Source organism: Mugil cephalus, chromosome 18 (genome assembly GCF_022458985.1).
Source record: "Mugil cephalus isolate CIBA_MC_2020 chromosome 18, CIBA_Mcephalus_1.1, whole genome shotgun sequence".
In the NCBI taxonomy this organism is placed as follows: Eukaryota; Metazoa; Chordata; class Actinopteri; order Mugiliformes; family Mugilidae; genus Mugil; species Mugil cephalus.
The window spans coordinates 15,359,826-15,383,874 of NC_061787.1; the positions used below are offsets into that span (position 1 = coordinate 15,359,826).

Consider the following 24,049-nt stretch of genomic DNA (forward strand, 5'->3'; position numbering starts at 1 on the left):
GTTACTGGAATGGCAACTGCTAGTGGGATGTTTAGGGAATTTTAGAAAAAAGGATGCATCTCAATTGAATGGGAAAGCTATATTAAAAACCCCGTGTGTGTTAAATTTCAGTCTAAAATACTACTCTCATGTACATTCAAAATAGATTTGTAATATAATGCACCACTCTACACAAAACATATATACATCACGGCATAATGTGAGATTAAAAAGAGCATTTGCATCGTCAGACACATCAAAAGTGTCTGACGGCGAAGCGTTTGACCTAAATCTAAAAAAGCCGCGTGAGATGCAATTTAATGAAACTTGAGGAAGGACGTGAAGCTCACAAAGCGCAAAGCGAAATGAACGATATTCGATGAGACCCAAGTGGTTTGCAGATACAGTTTTTAATGTATCACAACAATGAGCAACAAACATACTTGATGAACTATTTCCAGAAGTTGTTCAAATACCATCTACAATAAACGTCATTTCAACTATGACAACAGGTCTGTGACAAAATAAAAAAAAAGGTTTCAAAACCATGTTATTACCGTGATACGGTACAGTTGAGACCTCAAACAGTACAGTAACAAAAACTAATGCGACTACTCTCTATATATAAAACATCAATAACATTTTTGGTTTAGTTTATTTAAAGTTCTAGCCATAGGGGCTTCTTCTTATTAAAACCTCAGGGTGCATTTCCTATGTAACCCAGATGTTGAAGAGTACATATTGTGTAGGATATGATTGCGCCATGAAAATCCCTTTGACATCCAGAAGAACAATTCCAATTTCAACCTTTTGAAGGCTGTCCCCATAAACATGACACAATCCATCCATTTTTTTTTTTTAAAAAGTTCTTTTTTTTTTCTTTTTGGCTGCTGTGCAGTTGCAATATCTATGTACAGTTATATTGTTGGACCATCCTTTTTGTTGGTTTGTTAGCTTTTACCAGTCCTTGGTGTGGAAAGCGTCCTGTCTGATGCTAACATCTTAGCACATGATGCTAGCTGACAGTTCAGTCTTATGATGCTGAGCCACAGAGTGGGGAAAGGCAAAAAGCCAGAGTTGTGAAAGCCTTTGGAATCAGGACAGTCGCTCATGTTTGTACAATGGCAGAATTGCACCTTGGGAGGCCAGGATGTCTCTTATGAAACACAATCGAAAAGTGTCTTCAGGAATAAAGTAAATGTAAAATACTAAAAATCCAAATAATGACATTTAAAAAGCTCACACAGAAAATTAAAAACTGACATTTTGCCTTAAAACTTTGGAAAAAAAAAACACCTTTACAATAATAAAACATAAGAGGAAATGTTATTTGATTTCATCGTTTGAAACAATAACTAAGCATGATTTGATTTAACCTGTCAAACAGTTGCATTACATGCTACTTGCTCATCTCAGAATAGGAAATACCAAAAGCAATACATTTTTGCATTTCTTCATATTAATAAATTTGTACCATGCACAGCCAACTACGAATATGTACAACAGCTTAGCTTTCTTTGTTCACAAGCCTTTTTCTTTCATACAAATAGCCTTCTGTTACTTTGGAATGAATCACACTGGTTACCAAACTAGAAAGTGATTCGTAAAAAATTGAACACCCTTTGACAGCTTTCACATTCTTAGTTCCACAGCAAAATAACATAAGAAAACAAAAATAGCAAAGCAAAGCAATTAATGGATCAGTATTTTGTCTGGTTGAAAGTCGAGAGAATTTATGGCAAGCAAATTAACATTACACAGTAGCAGCAAAATGTTGTAAGGTAATACTTTGCAATGTCTGAAATCACTAAATGTGAAAGAATTCAAATGTTGACTTTGACTGTAGATCATCAGAAGTGCCCAGAGAACTGATGGGAGGACGTTAACCTATGCACTAAATGGCTGCGTATAGGTGTAACACTGTTTTAAATCCTACAAGTACATGAGAATGTTTTAATATACAACACAAATGCTGTTGTCCCCCTTTTAAAGCAGCGTATTTGCAAATGTATAGCAAATGACCATAACGTTTTTTTTTTTTTTTGTCTTTTTTTTTGTTAACATTGTGACCAACTTGTACCTTAACAGTTTCAAGTATACAGTACTGCTTTCATGGATGCACCAATTGTTAAATAGGTCTCTAGATTGTTAGGCATCAATCCTGTAACAAATATGGACCAATATGCTGCTGCAATAGACACAAATAATAATTATAACACAAACATACATACATACAAACAGAAAAAAATTCTATTAAATTAACAAATGGCCTACTCAAATAATAAAAAGACAAATAAAAACAAAATAAGTGCACTATAGTCCAGACACAAGCAGGTACCGTAACAGTACAGCAATTCACAAATGAAAAATGTTATATTCACATAATCCGAGAGAGTCTATCAAAACTAGAGTTATTACCTCTTCAGAAAAGGGTGTGAGCAGAGGTAAAAGTGAGAAGGTAAGAGTTGGCACAGATTAGTATATACTACAAGAAAAAAAGGGGGGTGGGGTGGGAAATAGATACAGCTTGTTGTAATACAAACTGGCAAACACAGGGGCATCATACACATTTACTTCACCATTCTAAATTCCCTCAGTGGCAAAACCATACTGTCTTTGTAGGGCAAAACTAAAAGGATATGCACATTGTCCATTGTAACAGTAATATTGTCTCTTGGTACTCTATACACATCAAGGAAATGCGTCCGATAAAGCTTGACATGTTTTGGTTATAAGCCAAGTGTACCCAGGCTTGTTGCTGCTTTAACAAATGAGAAATGTTATGTTCTGACCTGAGAATTTAAAGCTACTGAATTACACCTATCTAAACTAAGAGAGATTCTCTTTGAGGGTTCTGGATCGTCATCCCATACAGTACATGCTAGCATTTGGAAAACAATCCAGCTGAGGTGCAATTTGCTATCGTGAGAGTTTTTGGCTTGAAACAAGCTCCCAATGGGAGCCTGTGGGATTTTTTCCTACTCCTTGTTTTTGTATACAATATAAGCTCAGTCAAGCATCTGCAACAGTTCTGTCCATAACAAAAATCAATCAATATCTTGCCAGCATATCAATATGGGAAAAACAATCCTGAGTCAATCATTTGGTACTGTAATTTTTTGGGTTAAGAGAAACTTTGGAACTGCAGTTTAAAAAGTCTTATTTTTTTCTTTAAGCAAGGGATCCTTTTGTCACTCCTACACACTGAACATATCCATTCTGATACTACTGAAGCTCGCGTCTAGGCCAGAGGCCGGCTTAGCCTTGACTTCCAACGCATTATCTAAGTCATCCAGCTTCTGGCTTAGCTCATTGTCAGACTCATCTGAACAACTCTCGGTGGGTAGTGAGGTTGGAACCCCTGAGGTGCTGCAGGAAGTTGAGGTAACCGTTGAAGGTGAGGAGAGGGGGGGAGGAGGAGAGGCAGACGGGGAGGAGGAAGCAGCTTTCCGGGCTGTGGTGGCCTGGAACAGGACATTTGGCCAGGACTTCATGGACAAGCGAGAGAGATGAGGAAAGGTGTTATTAGAAGAAGCTGCAGACTGCGAGGTAGATGTGGTGTTAGGAGTAGGGGAGCAGACAGAGTGAGGTAATAATCTAGTATGCTCTTTGGCATTTCTCATTGCTTGTTTGATTGTTTTCTCTTTGTGCAAGCTCGACTGAAGGTGTTGGCCAAGTGCTTCATTCCCGTTAACAACCACATTGCAGGCAACACAAGTGTAGTTGCTCACTGCCTTTCGAAGCACTGTCTCTTGCGGGTCAGTAAAAGGATGTCCGAAGTAACAGAAGGACTTCTGATGACGCACCACTGAATCTTCGTCAGCAAAAATCATCTGGCACTTCCTGCATATAAACTCATGCTTGACGGACGGTACAATAAAAGCGTCTGGAAAATCCGTGGAACTTTTGGTATCTGTTTTCGGTTCTTCTTTTGTGCTTTCTGTTGAAGAGCCTTTGTTGTTGTCATCCTTAGCATCTATAGCTTCTTTTGGTTTGAAGGAGTTGGTTGTGGTGCTCTGTATGCTCTGGGGTGTCTTTACTGGGGTTGGTTTCTGCTGCTGCTGCTGCTGTTGTTGTTGTTTCTGCTGCTGCTCAAGTTGTTTCTGCTGCTGTTGCTGTTGCTTCTGCAGTGAATCCTGGAGGGACTGCTGGTACTGCTGGTACTGCTGCAGGAGAGCGGTTGGGGAGAGACCAGCCATCGCAGCTTGTGGCACTGCTGCTGGGCCATACGGAAACAGGTTCTCCATTCCACACAGTGGTGGGAAGTAGCCCCCTGCCTGGACCCCTCTAGGAAGCTGGGGAGAGAAGCAGTTGGGAAATCCAGGAAGGAAGTACGGCAGGAACTGGCCCCCAAAGAAAGAGCTGGGATCTCCTGCAGCAAGAGCATTCTGAAGTGCTTGAAGCTGTGTGGCATCCAGTGACGCATCACTTCCTGGTTTCCCTGGAGCTGGACATGGTTTCTCCCTTTTTTTGGTCATGCTGGGGGTGTCAGGGCATGAGCCGCTCTCGTTCTCTCTGTCCTTCACCTTCGCTTGAGGTGGCTTGTCTCCAGGTTTCTTGCTGTCTCTCTCTGAGTCCTTTCCTTGCTGCTCTGTATGGTTTACTGCTGCCAAAGGTGTGGAGGGAACAGGAGGAGGAGGAGGAGGTGGAGGAGGAGGAGGAGGAGTCTGCAGAAGAGTCTTGGTTGGGGTAGTGCTGAGAGACATGGCAGGAGAGGGGGTGGCTGGTGTAGGGAACCCAAGCATGCCAGCACCGGGAGACGCTAAAGCTGAAATACAGTGGTATATAAATATGGAAATATTCAATATTTAAATATTCAACCCAAATCACTTTGGAAATTTGTTTGTATAAGATAAAGATGCTTAGTTTTTCACTGGCTTAATCGTTAAGATTTTGTTATGGATCAAAACTGTCACATGCGCTTTATGATCATTTCAATTTGCCATTATATTATAATATAAATATACCAAACCTACAATAAGGGGAAAAACAAAATCAAACAAAAGGCAAGATATAAATACATTTGTTGTAAAAAATCTCTGAATTAGCAATTAGCAGTTCAACTCTGATGCTGACATTATGCATGCACTAACTCCCAACATTTTTAATTTTAAAATAGTTTTAAAAAATAAGACTTCTGACAAACACCACTGTGATACAGAATAACCAGTAGTATAGTAGAATAAAATAGTGCATGATAAAGCTCAGTTTATAAAGCTTCTAGTCTGTTTCACTTTCTTTTTTCACTGTTTGTCATACTAACTCACCAGGTGTGTTGGGTGGGAAAACAGGAAGTGATGATGGCCCGTTGACCCCAGGAAGTAGCACTGGTGGAAGGCCAGATAACCCTGGGTAGCCTGAGGGTAGGCTGAGGCCATGAAGTGCATTATTGTTGTCCACTGAAGTCTGTTGCTGCTGGCCAGACAGGCTTAGTCCATCACCAGCTTTCTTCATGCGGTCCAGCTCTTGCTGGGCCATCAACTGACGTACAGTGGTTGGTGCTAGGTAGTCCTTTTCTCTATCCACCTGGTTTCCCAGGGTTTCTTGCACTTTGGTGATGTGCTGTTTGGAGAAGATGTGGTCTCGGACAGACATCCGGGCAGTGTACTTTATACCACACAATGTACACTCAGGCCTGGGTCCCTCGGGTGAGCCTTGACTTATCATGAATGGCTTTCCAATGTTAATCTTGAATTTCTTTTCTTTAGCACGGGCATTCTGGAACCACACCTGGACAACACGCTTGGGGAGTCCAATCTCATTGCCCAGCATCTCACACTCTTGCATTGTAGGAGTGCGATAGTCACTAAAACAGGCTTTGAGCACTTTAAGCTGAAGGTTACTCATCTGGGTCCTGAATCTTTTGTGGCCTGGTCTATCCCCACAGTTGCTGCCTTTGCCCGACTTGTTGAAGGGGTTTGCAGACCCAAACGGACTCGGGGAACTGGGATCAGTTAGGCTTGATGATTCACTCCTGTCATTGTTTTCGTCCATTTCATCATCTCTGGAGCTAAAATAAGATTCACAGTCTCTTCCAGAGAAGCTGAGAGAAGGGCTCACCATACTGAATTGGAACCTTTCATTGCCACCGTCAGAATTTGTTGACAGGCAACTTTTGTTGTCACTCATCTTGTCCCCTCCATTGGCAGTGAGGCTCTCAACCTCATTGTTATTACACTCATCTCCAGTTGTAGCATCGCTAATGGCTGTGTTAATTGATGATGTCTCATCGAAGTCCATCTTACTGAGATCATAAGATGAAACTTCTGCTGAATTAATATTAGGCCCTTCAGTTTCATCGCAGTTTTCAGCTTTTAAGGATGAAGGGCTTAAGAAGTTTTTTACCTGTGCCTCAGATGGTTTGACTGGGGTTGAGGATGCAGCAGGCAGCTCATACTCATTTGGCTCAGTCTTGGTAGGCAGCTGTGGGTAGTCAAAAAAATTATACTTATTTGGGCTTTCACCTCTGTCATTGTCTTGATTCATCATTGGGCTTGGTGGCAAGCTAAAACCAGCCTGTTTAGCTTCATGCCAGTGCCTGGATCGTATGTGGCTATCTAGTGCAGATTTAGCCTTGAACAATGCTCTGCAAAAGGGACATTTCTTGTGGGACTGGGAGGGCCCTATAGCCCTGAACTGTCCCTTTCTCTCTCTTGCACGAGTGTTTTGGAACCAAACTTGCACAACTCTCTTTTTCAAGCCAACCTCTCTTGCAATGTGGTCCAACATCTTCCTCGTTGGGTTAGAGTCAAGTAGGTATTTGTCATACAAAATCTCCAATTGTTCTGGTGTGATGGTGGTTCTCAAACGTTTATCTCTATGTTGCTCCTCACTGCTGTTTCCACCATCTTTATCATTAGCGCTTTCCTCCTTGTCATCCAGTTTTCTCTTCATTGCCCCAGAGCCTGCAGCAGAGGTCATACCGGAGCTACCCTGAGAGGGGATTTGGGAGAGACCCCCAGATAAGAGCTGGCTAGCCATTAGGGGGTTATTGGGGTCAAATATCATATACGGCATGTCAATGGGTCTTTCGAGGAACTGAGAGTGAAGGAATTGGTTCTGAGCAGCCAAGAAATGCATGTGTTGGTGCTCTTGCCATAGTTCCATAGTGGGGAATGCAATCTTACATTGGTCACACTGGTACTGAAGCATCTGGTGGGGGAGACTGTTTGTGAGTGAAGAAAGTGCCATGGAGAGTGGACTTGAGGGCACTGCGGCTGCCTGAGGCTGGGAATGGGGTCTTGTCATTTGTGGCTGGGGGGTTTTCTGAGGAGGTGGCTGAGGGGTGCAAGCTTTAGATGGTCTGGGTTCTGGTAGTGACTTTATCACTGGTGATGGGGCAGTCTCATTCTGTTTAGGTTCAGTTTCCAGCGCAGTGTCGGGCTTGGGTGAGGTTTTCCCCATGGTAGTACGTGGAGAGGCCATCACAGGTGAGCTTGAGCCAGAACTGGTGGCAGTTCCTGTTTGGGACTGTTTGGATACATCCAAAAGTCCATGGGGAGTCCTAACTGGACCTTGATCAATATTATCCATGAATTCTTCACAATTGTTGTCCTCATTGCATTCCTCATCTTCATCCTTATAACATTGTTTTTTCTGATGGGTAATAAGGTCAAAGATGCGTGGGAACACAATGTTGCACTTTTTACACTGGTACTGCATGTTGCTGGTTCTTATGTATCGCTCATTTGTCAACTCTTTTTTCTCACTGTCTTTAGCATCTGCCTGGTTCTCATAGCTCTTGCGAGCCTTCTGGCGAGCATTCTGAAACCATACCACAATGACTCGAGTTGGTAAGTTGAGCACAGTGGACAGCTGCTCAATCTCATCATCTTTTGGATAGGCATTAGTGTCAAAGAAATCTTGAAGTACCCGCAACTGGTAATCAGTGAATCTGGTCCTGGAGGATCTCTTGTTCATGGTTGGGTCAGTTCTATAGTATTCATGTGCACTGAGCTGCGACTCCAAGCGAATATCTTCCAATGTGGTAATGGGAGGAATATTAAAATTATAAGGAGAGTCTTTACTTCGCTGCCTTTCTTTGAAAAGAGTGTTACGGAACCAGTGCTTTATGACTTTTTGGGGCAGGCCAGATTTTTCTGACATCTCCTGAATTTGCTCTTCATTGGGGGAATTGTTGATGTCAAAGTTTGCCCTAAGGATTTTCAGTTGGTCATCAGTGATACGGGTGCGTGGTCGCTTAAACTGAGACTGACGGAGGAAATTTGGATCAAGACCCAACTGTTGCTGGCACAGTTGTGTAAGGTCTGTTGAAAGAGAATCCATGGTGGGCAACTGGAGAGCCAGCTGAGGGGGCAGGCCTGGGTGCTGGACAGACTGCATCATTAGAGGTGGGAAAAGGGGAAGATCTAAGGAAACAGGGAGCTGCACTTGGGGTGGTGCAGACGGTGCAGTAGGTGGTGGAGGAGGGGGTGGTGGCTGTGGTGGCTGTGTCTGGTGAGAGGGCTGGTGTGTGGTCTGATGGGAAACAGAAACTGGTGATGGTACTGGAGTTTGGGGCTTGGTCACTGATGTAGAAGGAGGCTGGGGAGCTGTCACAGGGGTTGGAGCAGGAGGAGGCGGAGGTGGTGGAGGTGGCGGCGGAGGTGGTGGCGGAGTCTCAGGTGACGCAGGGTTTATTGGGTAGAGTTTATCGTAGGCCTCTCTGTACTGCTGGGCAAACTTTTCCAGCTCCACATATGGGAAAAATTGACTGTGTACATGTTCCTGGTGGCTTTTTAGAATAAGCATATTGGAAAACAGCTTTCCACACATCCCACACTCAAGTTTGTCTGTATTCATTTCCAATGGTTCAACACCTTCTTTGTTCTTCTTTTGGTTTTTCTGTCTGTTTTCATTGTACTGGATAACCAGCTCAAATCCAAAGTTCTCTAATAGTGCTTTAGCTGCATTACCCCTTGCTCCTGACACAATACGTGGAGGAGGAATCAATGGCTCAGAGAACTTTGACTTTTTGGGGTCTTTGCCATCCTTACTTCCATCACTGAATGCATCACCTCCATTTTCGATCTTTGCTCTGATTTCTTGTTTCTCTAGGTGGTCTTCTGCCTCTTTTGACATCTGTATTTCTGACATGGACACAGTGCTAGACTCAATTTTAGATTTGTTTTGCAATTGCTGGTTTTTCTGTTGCTGAATTTGAGACTGTGTCTGAGAAGCTTGATGCTGTTGCTGCTGCTGAGCCTGTTGCTGGGCCTGAGCCTGCTGTAACTGATGCTGCTGTTGCATCTGCTGCTTCAGGTCTTCTAGGAATGATCCAGTAAGGCCAGGCATGCCAAACGCTGCTGCCGAGTGTAGGGCAAGTTCTGGGCTAAGGTTGAACTCTGCTCCTGGTATGTAAAAGGGGAAGAGGAACTGTGGCTGTTGAAACTGCAACAGTGCTTCTGGTGTCATTGGGAAATGTGGGAAGAAAGCTGGATTCAGGAACTGAGGCTGGAAGAAGGCAGCCTGTTGCTGAAGTTCATGCTGAAGTTGCAGTTGTAGTTGGGCTGAGGACTGTGCTGACTGGTGGCTGCTGGCCTGTGCTGAAACATGTTCAGTAGTTGCTGTTTGTTTTGAGTTGCTGCTGCTGTTAGTATCTTTGGATTCCACAGTGTTTTCTTTGTTAGAAGAAGGTGTTCCACTTCTAGCAGTGTCTGAGTTGCTTGTGTTCCCTTGTGCACTTGGGCTTGGACTTTTTGCAGCTACGGGACCGCTACTACCTGTGATACTGGTGCTGCTGCTGCTGCTGCTGCTGCTCATGTCAGATTTGGCTGTTCTGGCTTTGGTCTGGTGGAGAACTGACCTCATGTGGATTTCAAGTGTTGAGCTTTGGCTGTATGCAACATTGCAAATATTACATTTGAATGGTTTGTTGTCAATGCTGTTGCTTGTCTCCTGGGGAACTGGGCTGGATGCCTCTTGAAGTACCTTCTTCAGTTTATGCAGATGGGAAACTGAATTGTAGTGGACAAGAAGGATGTTCTTCTGGGTGAAGGACTCCTTACATACTGTGCACTTGTATGGTCGAGAAGGGTCCAGAAATTTCTCCATTGTAAAGTTGGGCCCTTTTCTGAATGGCAGGGTCCGTTTTGGTTCTGCTCCCATGTCATCTAGAAGAGAGCTACTGTCACTTCCTGTAGGACTGGGCTTCTCTTCCTGGTCCATTTCATCATCTTTGTCTAAGTCATGTTCAAAGGCCTGAGCTTCCTCCAAGGCCCTGGCCTCGCTCTCAGTGATGTCTCCATTCAGTGGCAGATTTCCAATCAGTTGTTGCACCTCAGCTTCACTAAGTTCAGGGTGTCCATTTTCCAAATGCTTCCTGAGGGCCAGGAATGTCCTGAAGCTACGCTGGCAAAGGCTGCACATAGTGGCCGCTCTGATGGCATGGTACTGAGAATGTATCTGAAGCTTCTGCATTGTCTTAAAGGCTAGGCTGCAGTGGTTGCAACGATATTTGTAGACATGACGGTCAGATACTGAGAGCTGCTGTTGTTGCTGTTGGAGTCTTTGGAGCTCACTGAGATGGTCCTGAAGATTATCAGGAGATTTGCTATCATGTCCTAACCCACTGGCTCTCTTCCAGTCTGGAGCCTCGGAGGCCTCCTTTGGGGGTTTGAGTTCATCACCTTGCAGATCTAATTCATTCTTGTCTTGATTGGTCAACTCTTCCTTTGAAATGTTTCCTATAAGTAGAAAATACAATTTGAAGTACAACACATTGCGTGTTTTATGGTCATACTAATTTACACTATATCCTTACATGTCAGTTAAAGCTTATCACAGAGCAGCAAATTAATATCCGAAAGAAAATACTTTAAGTACCATATTCTGCTTACCTTGAGACTTTCCTGACCCATCAGTAAGAGAGGTAGAGGAATCCAAAGACAGATTTTTTTCTTGTCCAGTTTGTGGATGCATTATATTATTTGTAGTTGCTGTGTCAGGTCCAACAACCTATAGAAACCAAGAGAATGGTCCTTGTCATTACAATTCAATTCAATTAGTCTGCAGTATATATTATAAAATAACTGGAACCATGTCAACTAGTTTCTTGCCTATAAAAGAGTACACCTACTCATCTCAATGCTAATTCTATTTTTTATTGGACAACATTACACAGGAAATGTCAATAAATGTTTCTCTATTTAATGATAAATCAGTCAGTATTACATTTTCCTGAATATACATTGTTATATTCTAATAATTTTTAACATGCAAAGATACAATTTTGTTGACACACACACACACACACACACACACACACACACACACACACACACACACACACACACACACACACACACACACACACAGTGTTAATAATCATTAGTTATACATACAGTGAGAATCAGCTTTTCTACACAGTCAGGAGCCACGCTGTGAAGGTGAGTGAGATGCAGCTGCAGGTGAATCTTGTTGCTCAGGACATCCTGGCACAGCGGACAGCGGATCACTGGCTGCATGGAATGCTGGGACATCACATGGAGCTGCATACGGTTGGCGTCTTTACTGCTGTAGTTGCAATATGGACACTGTTGGACCTAAAAAATAAACAAAAAACACGTGAGTATAATAAATATCTGGTGGGGAAATGGAAATATAATGAGATGATATCCAAGAACACGGACATCCTGAACAATCCAAGAATAAGAATTGCTTCTTGCACTTGATGTAATAAGAGTGGGTATCACTCACTAGTCAGACGCTACTCGTTAAAAACCAACAGGCGTTTCATTAAGACATACATAGGCCGTATTTGCAAATAAATTTGATTTTTTTTTTTTGTATTCTTCACTGTTCACTTACCTCATCCTAACACATTCACCTCTCACCACCAATTGCCATGCTCTACCACAGAACATGTGGTTCAAACATGTTTCATGTAATTCACTTAAGTCTTTCAACTCATGCAATTTTATTAGCAGAAAACATGATTGGCCAGAATTTCTCATCAGGAGATTACAGATGACAAAGGTGTGTACTCTCCCAAGCTACGCCATGTCCTCATTAAAGGGAGTACTCTGAGCATAGCTGCCTCCCTACCACCTGTCTTAATAGAATCCATTTCTGAAATGACTAAGTCCTCCCTCCTTGCAGGGCCCAGAACCAGACGAGCTAATACTTCATAATCTAATTTAAAAACACATATAATTTAAAGAGATGCAAAAAGGGGAACAGGGGCAGGGAGGGAGGCCTACGGCTGGTGCAGGTATTCCACTTAAGAACACAATGGCTGGTCTATTGTACTTGATGCTAAAAAGCTCTGTCAGGAAGGGAATGGTGGGATGCATTTAACCCTTTGTACAAAAGCTGGCGCCAGCAATTGCTAAACGCTTGGCTTAGCAATTCTGCTTCTTACAGTTAAGTATCTTCCCATTAGCTCATCCCACGGTGACAGTGAAGGTTAGATTTCATTAGTACTCATGAAGACAAACTTGCGTCATTACATCATTAGTTATTATTTCTATACACCCAATGACAAATTCTGATGAGTGCCTGAAATATAATACACAAAAACCTCTGTAACGTTGATGGATTTTACATGACAAGATGAAAACAATAACAGGAGCAAGGTTTGAGGATTAGGTAGGAGTAGATAGAATACACCCTCTTTGACTTGGACTTACACCAGTACTATTTTTAAAATTGTTTAGCTAGTGTAACTGGCAGCTTTTTCTGGATATAATATAAACCTTTACCTGGTCATTTGCTGAGGTCTTCCCCTCAGCAGACTTTGGCCTTTTGGGTGGACTTTCAATTTGACGATCTGGCATGAGGGAATGTTTAACCATAGCATTCGGTCCAGTAACCTCTTTAGACATGGCATTCACTCCTGGCAGATGGCAGAGAGAAAGAAAAAAAGGGAGAATGGAGAATGTTAAACGTTAGAAATGAATGCTTTTCATCACCTAATTAGTTTTTACACTTGTATTTGCTTGATCCAACCTTAGACAGATTAATAACAAAAACCTTCACAGAAAAAGTATGATAAAAAATACCAACAAAAGTATACAAAAATGGCAGCTTTGAATGACTGAACTAAATGTTGGCACTGCATCATTATTGCCATACAAACATTAGAGGGAGTAGCATAAACAATCTACCAAATTAATATTCAGTGGGACATAGGTGATGATTTAGAAAATGACACCAACACAACATTAGCATGGACACAAGCATGAATTGTATTATTCACATTCATATACGCTGACGTGTCTCTGCCCTGAGGACATGTAAAATGGGAAAAACTCAGGAAGGCTCATTATCACAGCACGACATACATTAAATGTTATGGTAATATTATACACTTCATTAGTTCATATACATTTCCCCAGCTGCCTCAACAACTCCTGTGTCTGTATAAGATGCTAAATTTTCAAGGCTCGGTCACGGCTGGTGGTACAGTAGCAGCAGCACTGCTTGTGTGAGTCTATTTGTATGTGCGCGTGTAAGCGCGTGTGACGTTAACAGCAGGGCTCAGTGTGGGGAGATCAGCCTCTGGTTGTATTTAGTAAATGCTGCAGCCGCTGATAAATCTTTCATTAGCCTCATCCTAAGATACAGGCCGTGCAGGCCCTGCTATACTCTGCCACTGCAATTTACCCACTCTGCACAACACAAAGACACAACAGCAACTCTCCCTCCCTCCCACCCTCCCTCATTCCCTCCCCCTTCCTTGCTCTCTTCCTCCTTCTCTCCCTAAGCCCCCCCCCCACCACCACCACCACCACCACCACCACCACCACCACCCCCCAGCCCCCATCCCCCAGCCCCCTTACATCCCCTCCCTCGTCTGGTCACTCAAGGCAATATGTGAGCCTCACTCTTGCGAATCAACGCTTCACGCTAGATGCACAAATGGAAAAAAAGGGAAATCAAAGCACTGATACATGGAGAGGGGGTTGAAAAAAAAAACATTTTGTATTTCATATTATTCTGTGGCTCGTGTTTGTATTGGGCGCATATCAATTCCTCCGGCCCGTTCATGCATTTTAATTCTGTTGCATTAAGTAGGCGTTCCACTTATTTTATTTGTAATCCCCTATATCTGGAGCCTGAAATATTGGCCTGTCAAGGAAAGTGACAAGAGAGGGAGGGAGGGAAGAAAGGGAGAAAGAGAGAGAGAGGGGAGAAAAAAACACAAGGGCACAATGTGAATTTCCAAGAACATCCGAGAATTGCTCTGCAGCTCAGACGAGCGAGGTAATCTCGTCTTCCACTGCTTGTGATGGCCCCTGCAGGGATTGTGTGTGTGTGTGTGTGTGTGCATGTGTGCATATATGTGTGTGTGTTACGCGCTTCATATCAGGCCTCTGACACTCCATTGGCCAGATCGGTCCAGGCTGGAAGCACCCGTCAAATCACCTGACCTTTCCAAAGCCTGCGCCCCGCCTCCCATATTTATTATAACCATTTCTAATTTCAACTTTCAATTTTTGCCTCCGTCTTCCAGTCAATTTGCAACTAAATTACATCCCAGCGAAAGGAGATGAGGCGATTGTCGGACAAGAGCCTGCAAACACATTTACAATGCGGCAGGGGAAAGGGCCCACACATCACCATTGATTACTGTCGTGTTGAATGTAAATGTATGTTTGTGTAACGCGCGCACGCGTGTGTGTGTGTGTGTGTGCGTGTGCAAAATGAAGATCTGTCCTTCTGGTTTAGATTTGTCTTTGACCTAGTGCTTTCATCAACACTTATGAAACGCAGACATAGGAGAAAAAAAAAAAAACTGTTGGTTAACCCTGAATTTTGAGAGAGCAGTTCTCTCTATGGCCACTTAGGAGATTTAAATGGCAAGCCCTGCCAATGAATAATAAAATAGGGAGCTGAATCAGATTCAAAAGTATCAAGAATATCTGCCAAGGGTATACCGTAATCACCTGTAAGACACAATGGCTAGTTTGATCCAGACTATAGATTTGTGAAAGAAAAACCAAAATATCTCCCTTGCTGCAGGTTTTAACCAGCTTCTTATCCTTGCCCTCAATAGTCCACAGATTAAATAATTTTAGAGAGTAAATGGGCAAGAGCATGATTGAGAACAAGGAAATAGAAGGCGTCCCTCCTCCCATTCGCTTTTGTTTCTGAGCCTGCACCCCATACTTAATGGCTGTCCTGTTTCCTCTTCCTTCTTGTTCTTTTCCTCCTCCCTCCCTGCGTTCCCTCCGTCCCTTCATCCATATGTGGGTCCCAACAGCTGCAGACTAGTGAAGTGGAGGGGCAGAATAAAAACCTGAAATTGCCCCTACTCCAACTCCCTACCCCCTTTCCGCCAATGACAAATGTCTGCATGGAGCAGGACCTTGCTTGATTAGATAAATCAAAAGGTGATTTATGACACTCAACCCCTTTTGCATTGCAGGGGGAGAGAGCGGCGCACACGCCACCCATCTTTATTTGCAACTGTCAATGGTGTTTAGGGAGCCGCATATACACACACTTATATACACGCAAGTGGGCGCTCAAATGGAGAGGAGGCAGAGAAATGCAGAGAGTGAGGAACAAGAGAGATGACAGAGAGGGGCAGAAACGCCCATAGCTTAGCCTCGGGGTTCCAAATTGTTCCTCGAAAGGCTGAGAGTCCAAGAACACCATCGTAGCTAATGCTTTTGCTGTGGATAGGTTTTAAAATCTGCCCCGTTGTGTCGGAAAAGGGTAAGACATTATGTGCAAACTGACCCAACCAAATCAGATCTTCTCAAAAATGATCACATTGCTGAATCTTAGGGCTTATTTCTTTCTTACTATTACCTCACAGTGCTTGGGAAAGATTTCAAAACAAACTGCGTTCCCGTCTTCTGTCTGGTTTATCATTCTCCTACGATCTGGAAATGAACTCCACTTTTAATTCCACTATTAATTTTATTTCTTGAAAATACAAAAAAAATATATAAATAACACAAGGGGAAAGGCTGGGTGGCTTGGATTTAGTATTCAATTTAGCTGTCCTGAGCCCTGGCAGACTGGCTAAGGTTACGAAGCAGTAAATCTAGAAGGGAGAGCTGGCCAAAGCGGGCCAGGGAGGGCCGGCCAGCGTGATTTACTGGCCTACTGCTCTGAGGTTACGCATTAGGCTGACCCCCGGTCACCTGATAACATTACAGCAACACACTCTGAACCCCAAACTCCCACTGAAGCACTCAGCAGGCCCAGATCTAGCCGGAGGGAGGCACAGAGAGAGATAGACTGGGAAGGAGTGTAATGGAGAGAGGCAGAGACATAGTCAGATGGAGAGACAGTAAGGGGAAAAGAAAGGCTATTAAACAGCAGCTGTCTTGTAGTTTGTGTTTTTTAATGACTAGCCTTCCTTTCTCCTCCATCTCCAGCCTGTGTTCTAATGAGAGATAAATATGAGCATGGCCTTGTCACATTTGACAAATCGCCTGAGATGTTCAACAAGCTGTCATTACACAGAAAACACACATACACACACACACACACGCGCACAGGAACTGCTGCAGGCTTGTAATTAAACATGCTAATATCTTTAATATATTTTAATCTCATCTTAGATAGAGAGAAAAGGAGCACAGCTCTCCTTTCAAGTTGGACAAATTTGCAAGATGCATGCACACGAGAAAAAAAAAAAAATACAGAAAATATTCTGAATATCAACAAGCTAATATGGAATATTTAATTCAGTTCACGTCCGAATTTAGTTTCCCCTTCTCCTCACGATTCAAAATCGTACACAAAAATTAATACATAACATTGGACTGTAGGAACAATGAGTAATTTTCTTTGCTAATTTGAAGCAGGTAGAGATCTGTAATTTCCTTAGGCTGCCTGACAGGCTCATTTCCATGCTGGGGCCTTTGTTTAGTTGGTTATTTATAAGAAGTGGGCCCCTGAGCCATGGCGGCGACATGTGCCATCTACACACGCAGCACAAAGCTATCTGGAAGTAATCCACATCGAGGACATTTGCATGGAAAATGTAACATGGATTATAATTAATCTAAAGTGACATGGGATTAAAAAAGACAATGGAAACGAAGCAAGGGAAACAGCTCTTTCTGTCTTTCCTTGCCCCTCCTACCTCCGTCTCTCTCCATATCTCTCTCTTTCCCTTTTCCCGTCTCTATCTATCTGCCCCTCTTTGTTTAAAAGATCATGGTCTTGGACATGAAGTGCGCAAACACACTGCTCACTTGGCCGCACTGTAATCCCTTCCCTGGAGATCCCCATATGGACACACATACACATATACAGATGTCAAACATTTGAAGCTTGCCTGGGATTTGGGGCTGATGTGGTAGATGCTTAAAAAAAAAAAAAAAAGAAAATCCTCAGAATAACAACAAGCTGACCCACCAAGAGTCCCTTTGCATTTCCTAACATTTGACCTTCCGAAACCTCCTTTAACCTAAAATAATATCATTATATCATTATTCCCATTCCCATGCGATTCTGCTTTATCGCACGGATTTCACTATATTCGAACTACAGCTAAGAATATGTACAAGCACACTATAAAGTAGGAGGGACCTGGACACTCGCTCGGTTTGTATTTTTGCATATGTGCAGTGGTGTTAAATGACGCTGGTGGTAATATGCGGCAGCGAATGCATGGATGGTGGTTCCCCGCCAGTCCGTCAGACAAGCCTGTCAGAGAGATAGAGCTGAAAGATAGATGACTAGCTAAACTAATAGGCCCCAGCCTCACTCAGCTCTCCTTCTGCCTCATTGAGCCTCACATTATGGCGCTAGGTATGGCATGCTAGGAAGAGGAGGTAGGGAGGGAGCTTCAGATGGATAGCGGGTAGTTGGAAGGTGTGTGTGTGTGTGTGTGTGTGTGTGTGTGTGTGTGTGTGTGTGTGTGTGTGTGTGTGTGTGTGTTAGGGTGGGGAGAAAGAGGAGAGACATTAGTAGAGGGAGAAAGAATGAGAACCCCATGCAACGACAGAGGGGGGGGGGGAGGAGGAGAGCGACCCCATGCAATATTCATTCCCAGCCATGGATTTCCATCTCATACATAAGAAGACCATATGAATTCTTATTTGGGTAAATCAAATCTAACAAAGCCAGGGCTATCCCGACCACAGCCTCGCAGCAGAGGCATTATGTGCTCCATACCTCGCCCAAAATAACAAAAACACCAAGCCGCCTTTTACAGATTTGTGCCCCTCCCTGCTTACAGTTTTTACAAACGAATAAACAGTTTCTTTCTTTCTCCCCCCCAACCCCACCCCCCTTTCTATCTTGTGCTATTTTTCTATCCGAGGTAATGCCTGTGATAGGGTCACAGATTGGACAACAATTAAGGGATGGATTGAGCCAGGAAAAAAAAATGAGAGAGAAAGAAAAATGAAGGGAGGGTGCAAGGGGGGGAAAAAAAACTAATTTAAGGGTTGCAGGGATGCTGTGCAATATTAGAAAAACATATACACAGGCCCCCCCATCTAATCCTGCGCTTATGAAAAATTAATATGTCATCGGAGAGGGCACAAGAACGAGAAAAGATTAATGCAAGGCGCTTATAAATTACAAGCACGCAAACTGATTTGATTAAAAAATAATCTGGGGCCTGGACATTGCCTGGTAATATCCACAACATTCAACTTATCCTTCTCTCTTTCTCTCTGTTTTTCTCTCTCCTTATTTCCCTTTCTCTCTCCCTCCCTTCCCTCCCTCTCTCTCTCTCTCCCCTCGGTCTCTCTCTTTCTCTTTTTCTCTTTCTGTCAGATGGAAACGATTAAAGCAGGTCACATGGAGGCTAGTAAGCAGCATTCACATGTTACACACACGTTAGAACCTTATCTGAGGGAGAGAGGCTGATGAACGATAACTTAGAAAAGAGCGGAGGCTTATGGTTCATATGTCTTTTGTGTGTGTGTGTTTGTGTGTGTGTGCGCGTGCGGACTTACGGTCAGTTCTCCTGCTGTCTGTCAACTCACGGTCGTTGAGGTTGGGCCCGGGCCTGGAGGAGGAGCGAGGAGGTCTCTCACCGTCCTCAGCGTCTTCTGAAAAAAGAAGAAAAAAAAAAAAACATATAAGAGACTTCATTACCCACGATGCTCTCTAAAAATACAGTATGTGATAGCCGGGGCACCGTCTCCGAGACGGGAATCATCTTCGGCTTGAGTAAGAGTTTAGATATTTTTGACAGATTTTGCTGTAATATTTTCAAGTTATTTCTGCTTCTACAGTTAATCTCCTTAAACCCTCTTTTTTTCTATCCAGGGGTCAGGTTTAACTCCACTGATCAGCATACAGTGTCTCACCACCAAATAATACCAGTGACTTAAACACATGCCCCGTTGAAAATAGCCCCGCCATGCCACTTCTAGGGGGTGAAACATAATACATCCATGGCCTGAAAGCGGTAAAGTTGTGTGACAGCAAAATATGTCCTACAGGGAAACTATTTCAGTCATTTCAGTTGGCTCTTCTCAGGAGACAAGAGGAGAATTATTTCAAGATGTGTCATAACACCATTTACTTGTCCTTTTATATAAATATTCAAAAGTTGTTCGGTTCATCTAAAATTATTATTTCAGGTTAGACAAATATTAAAGCACAGTAAATCGAGCGGTCGTTGTGCTTGAAAAATGCAATATTCTAAAAAAAAAAAAAAAAAAAGGAAAAAGAGGCCAATATTAATATTATCATATGTCTTACGACACGCATTAAATTAAAAAATGAATAGCAATATCACATGTGAAGATTGTGAAAACGCACGTGCGCGCACACACACGCAAAAACACAACCCAACACACACGTGCGGCTCTGTACTATTAGCAGATTAGCCTGCCCATCTCTGAGAGTTCAGCCCCTTGTTTGATAATTCTGTGTATCTGCAGTGTTCTGCCAGTGGATTAAAGTGTGCGTGCGCATGTGTGTGTGTGCGCAGGAGTGCGTATGTGTGTATACGTGTCGCCAGCACAAGCTAACACTAATCCTAGCCGAGCCCCAGCGCTCCCTTTCATCCAGCCATCATTTGTCTCCGGCTGGGCTGATGTCACTTTGTAATGAATTTTGAGCAGTCTGAGAGAGGCCAGATAACCAGGCATGCGCATGCACACACAGCACACACACACATATATATATATACACACACACACACACATATACTCCATCTCAGAACTAACACACAGCAGTGCAAAATCAAACAGAAACTCTTGCAAACAGCCGTCAAATTGTACACACGGTATCAAATTCACATACAGAGAAAACCGTTAAAAATGTTCATGTCTTTTAAAAGGGAGGGAAGGGTGGGGTGGAGGGTCTCTCACCACAAACCCCTCACTCTGCCAGAAATTGAAACTGGTATGTGTCCGTGTGCATGTGTGAGTGTGTATAAAAGAGCTGTGCTCATCAAATCTTGCACTGCCTTAATAACCATATTTTACAACACACGCACACACACACAAACACACACACACAGAGTCATATTCACCGAAATCAGGCAAAGGGTGCACAGAGGTCAGCCAGCATTTGCATACAATCACTTTAGCCATTGTATGATGAGCACAAGGGGTCTGCGCCCCCCCACACCCCTCCATCGTAACATGATATGATTAACCCTTTCACATACGCCGTGGTGAGACACACACACACACACACACACACGCGTGCACATACACAGACAGACGCACAGACTAAGCGCTGGCGCCATTGCTTTAAGCGGCAACACATTAAGTGGACATTATATACAGCATGAAATTTTCATGGCAGATGCTGGCATGTGATTGAGGGGGAAATTGCAGTTGTGTTTGTGTGCGCTCGTGATATATATATATATATATATATTTTTTTTTTTTTTTTTGCATGTGCACATGTGTGCTCCGGACACATTTTGCATGTGTATACACAATCCGTGTGTCCTTGTACATGCGAGTGTGTGGAAGAGAAAGAGACTGGGACTGCACTCTGCTCCTGATGTTTTATTAATACGTCGGTGACAACGGAGATGAAATATCTCCTGTCAGCCGAGAGAGCCCGGGCTGCAGAAATTGCAATTTTCACTGCTGGTGCTGCAGCGTCCATCTTTGTATTTTAATTCGCCCCACCTTCATTCAGAGGTAAAGGATACAATGCGTGCGCGTGCGTGTGTGTGCGTGCGTGCTGGTGTAAATGCTGTGCGTGTAGCAGGTTTGAAAGTCCTTCATCGCCGGTTTATCTTTCCTCCATACTTGACTTTTGTTCGAAGCCAAGGAATAGCAAATGGCACAAATCGAACAGCGTGTTTCACAGAAGCATGAGAGAGGAACGGGTGGGAGAAGGGTCAGAACAGAAATACGGGGAGGGAAAAAATAAGCTCTTGTAGATCTCACATACTGCAAGATCAAAACAAGAAGAAAGGACGGAAAAAAAATATATTTTTACCTCCTTCGTCCACGCCCCATGTATATATTTATTTATATACTACATTAAAATGAAATATACCAGTGTACAAGCTCTTGGATGGACTTTAACTTTTTTTTACACTCAATTAATTGTAGAATTATAGCTCTAAAATACTGTCACTGTAATAATAAACTGTTGCCTCATTAGATATTAAATAAATGTAAATTCATGTTATCTCAGTGACATTAAATAAACATGTAAGCTAAGCATGATATTAATACAGCCATGATCTAATGTTAACGTGACAACCTATTTAGAGCATCATCTTCATTACTTTCTGTTCACTTCATTTATTTGACGATATTTACATGAAACAATTGCACATTTTTTTTTATAGTAGTTAAGTGGATTTTTCTAAAGGAGTGCAGTAAGGAGGGGGGAACATGTGTCCAGTGAAAGAGGTCAGGATTGCAGCCGGTGTGTGATCCTAACAATACCAAACAACCCAACTAACCTCTAGGGGGCAGGCTACCTGTAGCTAGATGGGACACAAGAGAAATAAGAGACAATGAACAGAAAGAGGGAAAGAGAGGAAGGAATGAGGCTGAAGAAAGAGAAAAAGGAAGAGAAAAAAAAGGGTGATCATCTGGGCCTCATCAGTGTTTTTTACTCTCCTTGCCTTTCTAGTCAGTTATATCTATGGTGTGTGTGTGTGTGTGTGTGTGTGTGTGTGTGTGCGCGCACATAAGGCAAATGTGTTTCCACACTGAGGACATTCCCAGACGAGCTCTCTCAATACATCAGCACAGCGTCTGCCCTCTGACTGACCCTGACAGTTACACACCACATGAGTACGTACGTGAGTGCGCGTGCGACCGCACATGTGAGCATGTTTCAATGTGTTTGTGTGGATGTGTACCATTGATCAAGTGAGCGAGACAGTGGCTGCATGTGTTTGCATGTGAGATGTCATGTGCAAGTGCGTCTGCACTTAAGTGTGTGTGTGTGTGTGTGTGTGTGTGTGTGTGTGTGTGTGTGTGAGAGAGAGAGAGAAAGAGAAAGAGAGAGAGAGAGACAGAGGGTTTTGAAGCGGGGGACTCTTAACCATCAACTTAATCGCTACCAGAGGACACGCAGAGCGAAAACTTTCACAGTCACCTTCCTCTGCCTCTGTGCGTGCACACACACATGGGCCCAGCAGTAGTGGGCCAGGCTGCGGAGGGTGGGACTCTCTTTGATGTGGGTCAGTCGGAACATTAAAGCCGGCCGGTGAGCTCGAGCTAACCGCAGACCCTGGGTTCGATTACCCTGCAACCAACGCTAGCCTATATTTAACTGTTAAAAAGAGGAAGAATAATAAAGTGACTCTTGATCAGACATGAAGCCTAAATCAGTTTTTGTTTTAGATTTAACTATTAATTGGAAGCCACTGGAACCCATTAGGTCCCTGGATGAATACCTCTCTTGTTTGTCCAATTAATAACTCATGAAATATGAAAAAACGACGTAAATAATTTGAATAAATCAAGACGTTTTAGTTTCTTAAAGATCAGAAATGGAAGATATATAGAATGAGATGTTTTGTAAAGAAAAAATGGTGGACTAGACATAAGGGAGATGGAGGCAATGAAGAATGTATTGAAAGTGTCAGCGCAGTGTGTGTGTGTGTGTGTGTGTGTGTGTGTGTGTGTGTGTGTGTGTGTGTGTGTGTGCCCTCCAGCTGTATAATGACCTGCTCTGAGACCAATCACTCCCCCTCCCGTCTCCCCCTAAGGGCCCATAACCGCCATGCCGGGTCATTATGTGCCCGTTGGAGGACTGAGTCGTATAGCACACAACTGCAGAGCAATGCCACGCCAGGAAACTGGACACGGAGGCTCCAAAATGGCTGAATTCATTAGCTGGGCTGAGCTGCCTCTAATTTGCTTCCTTAGGGCTAGGATGGTGCTCATTAAAGGGGTAAAGGAGTTAAAAAAAAAAAAAAAAAAAATCCCTTGTTTTACATTTTGTTTATCTTAAATCATAGACGCCACGAAAGTGGAACATCAACTGGAACTGTAATTGCTGCCAAAGAAAATATCGCAAGAACTATAGGATACAACAACTAGGCCAGGAAAATAAAGCGACTGTATCCACTGCAATATTATGAGTGTGTTATCTGTCTAAAGATAATAATACGGACTATATGCTCTGTGGAAGTAATGCAGCCTTAGTATTTTTGCGTAACACCCCTGACTGCCACGTCTCCCCGCGTTAAGGGTGATGTTGATGCTGATTTCTTTGTACAACTCCGGTCGTGTCCCCTGTGAGACTCTATGTGCATGTGTGTGTGTGTATAGGAGCAACAGGGGCCCTGTGATGTCACATTCCTGCGCCGCGCGCGTGGCTCTAGTTTGGCCTCTAGGTTTTAAGGGGAAAGCTTTGAAACATTACACCATCCCACACAGTCGCAGCCATGCGCACACACACACACACACACACAGTCAAGGGCCAGTGGTAATACTGCCAGAGTAATAACCTTACAGACTTACTGATCTCCCTCCCTCCCGTTCTCTCACCCTCAAATCTTTATTTACCCTACTCTCCCTCTTTATCCCCCTTCTCTCCCCTCGTTCTCCCTGTACCTTTCCCCCCGAATTTCAGCACGTTTAACAAGCATTTAGATCTTAACCAGATGTTGTTAATGTAGCATGTCTAAAATACTAAACATCAACCCAGCGGAGAGGGTCTACAGCTCCTGCACAGGGCCTGGGAATAACTCACTCTCACACAC

The 24,049-nt window shown here is 43.3% G+C and overlaps 1 protein-coding gene across 5 annotated transcripts in view; it reads right to left on the minus strand.

Annotated features, from left to right (window-relative positions):
• Nucleotides 1–370: 370 nt before the first annotated feature.
• Nucleotides 371–24,049, minus strand: part of zfhx4 (zinc finger homeobox 4) — a 152,533-nt gene continuing 128,854 nt past the window's right edge. For all 5 annotated transcript variants that reach the window (XM_047568338.1, XM_047568334.1, XM_047568336.1 and 2 more), the window contains exons 7-12: nt 18,855–18,950; nt 12,681–12,814; nt 11,322–11,522; nt 10,818–10,935; nt 5,247–10,664; nt 371–4,747 (exon numbers count right to left, since the gene is read on the minus strand). In XM_047568338.1, coding sequence (XP_047424294.1) covers nt 3,177–4,747; nt 5,247–10,664; nt 10,818–10,935; nt 11,322–11,522; nt 12,681–12,814; nt 18,855–18,950 — 7,538 coding nt within the window. In that variant the 3' untranslated portion in view covers nt 371–3,176. The remainder of the gene's footprint in view (nt 4,748–5,246; nt 10,665–10,817; nt 10,936–11,321; nt 11,523–12,680; nt 12,815–18,854; nt 18,951–24,049) is intronic.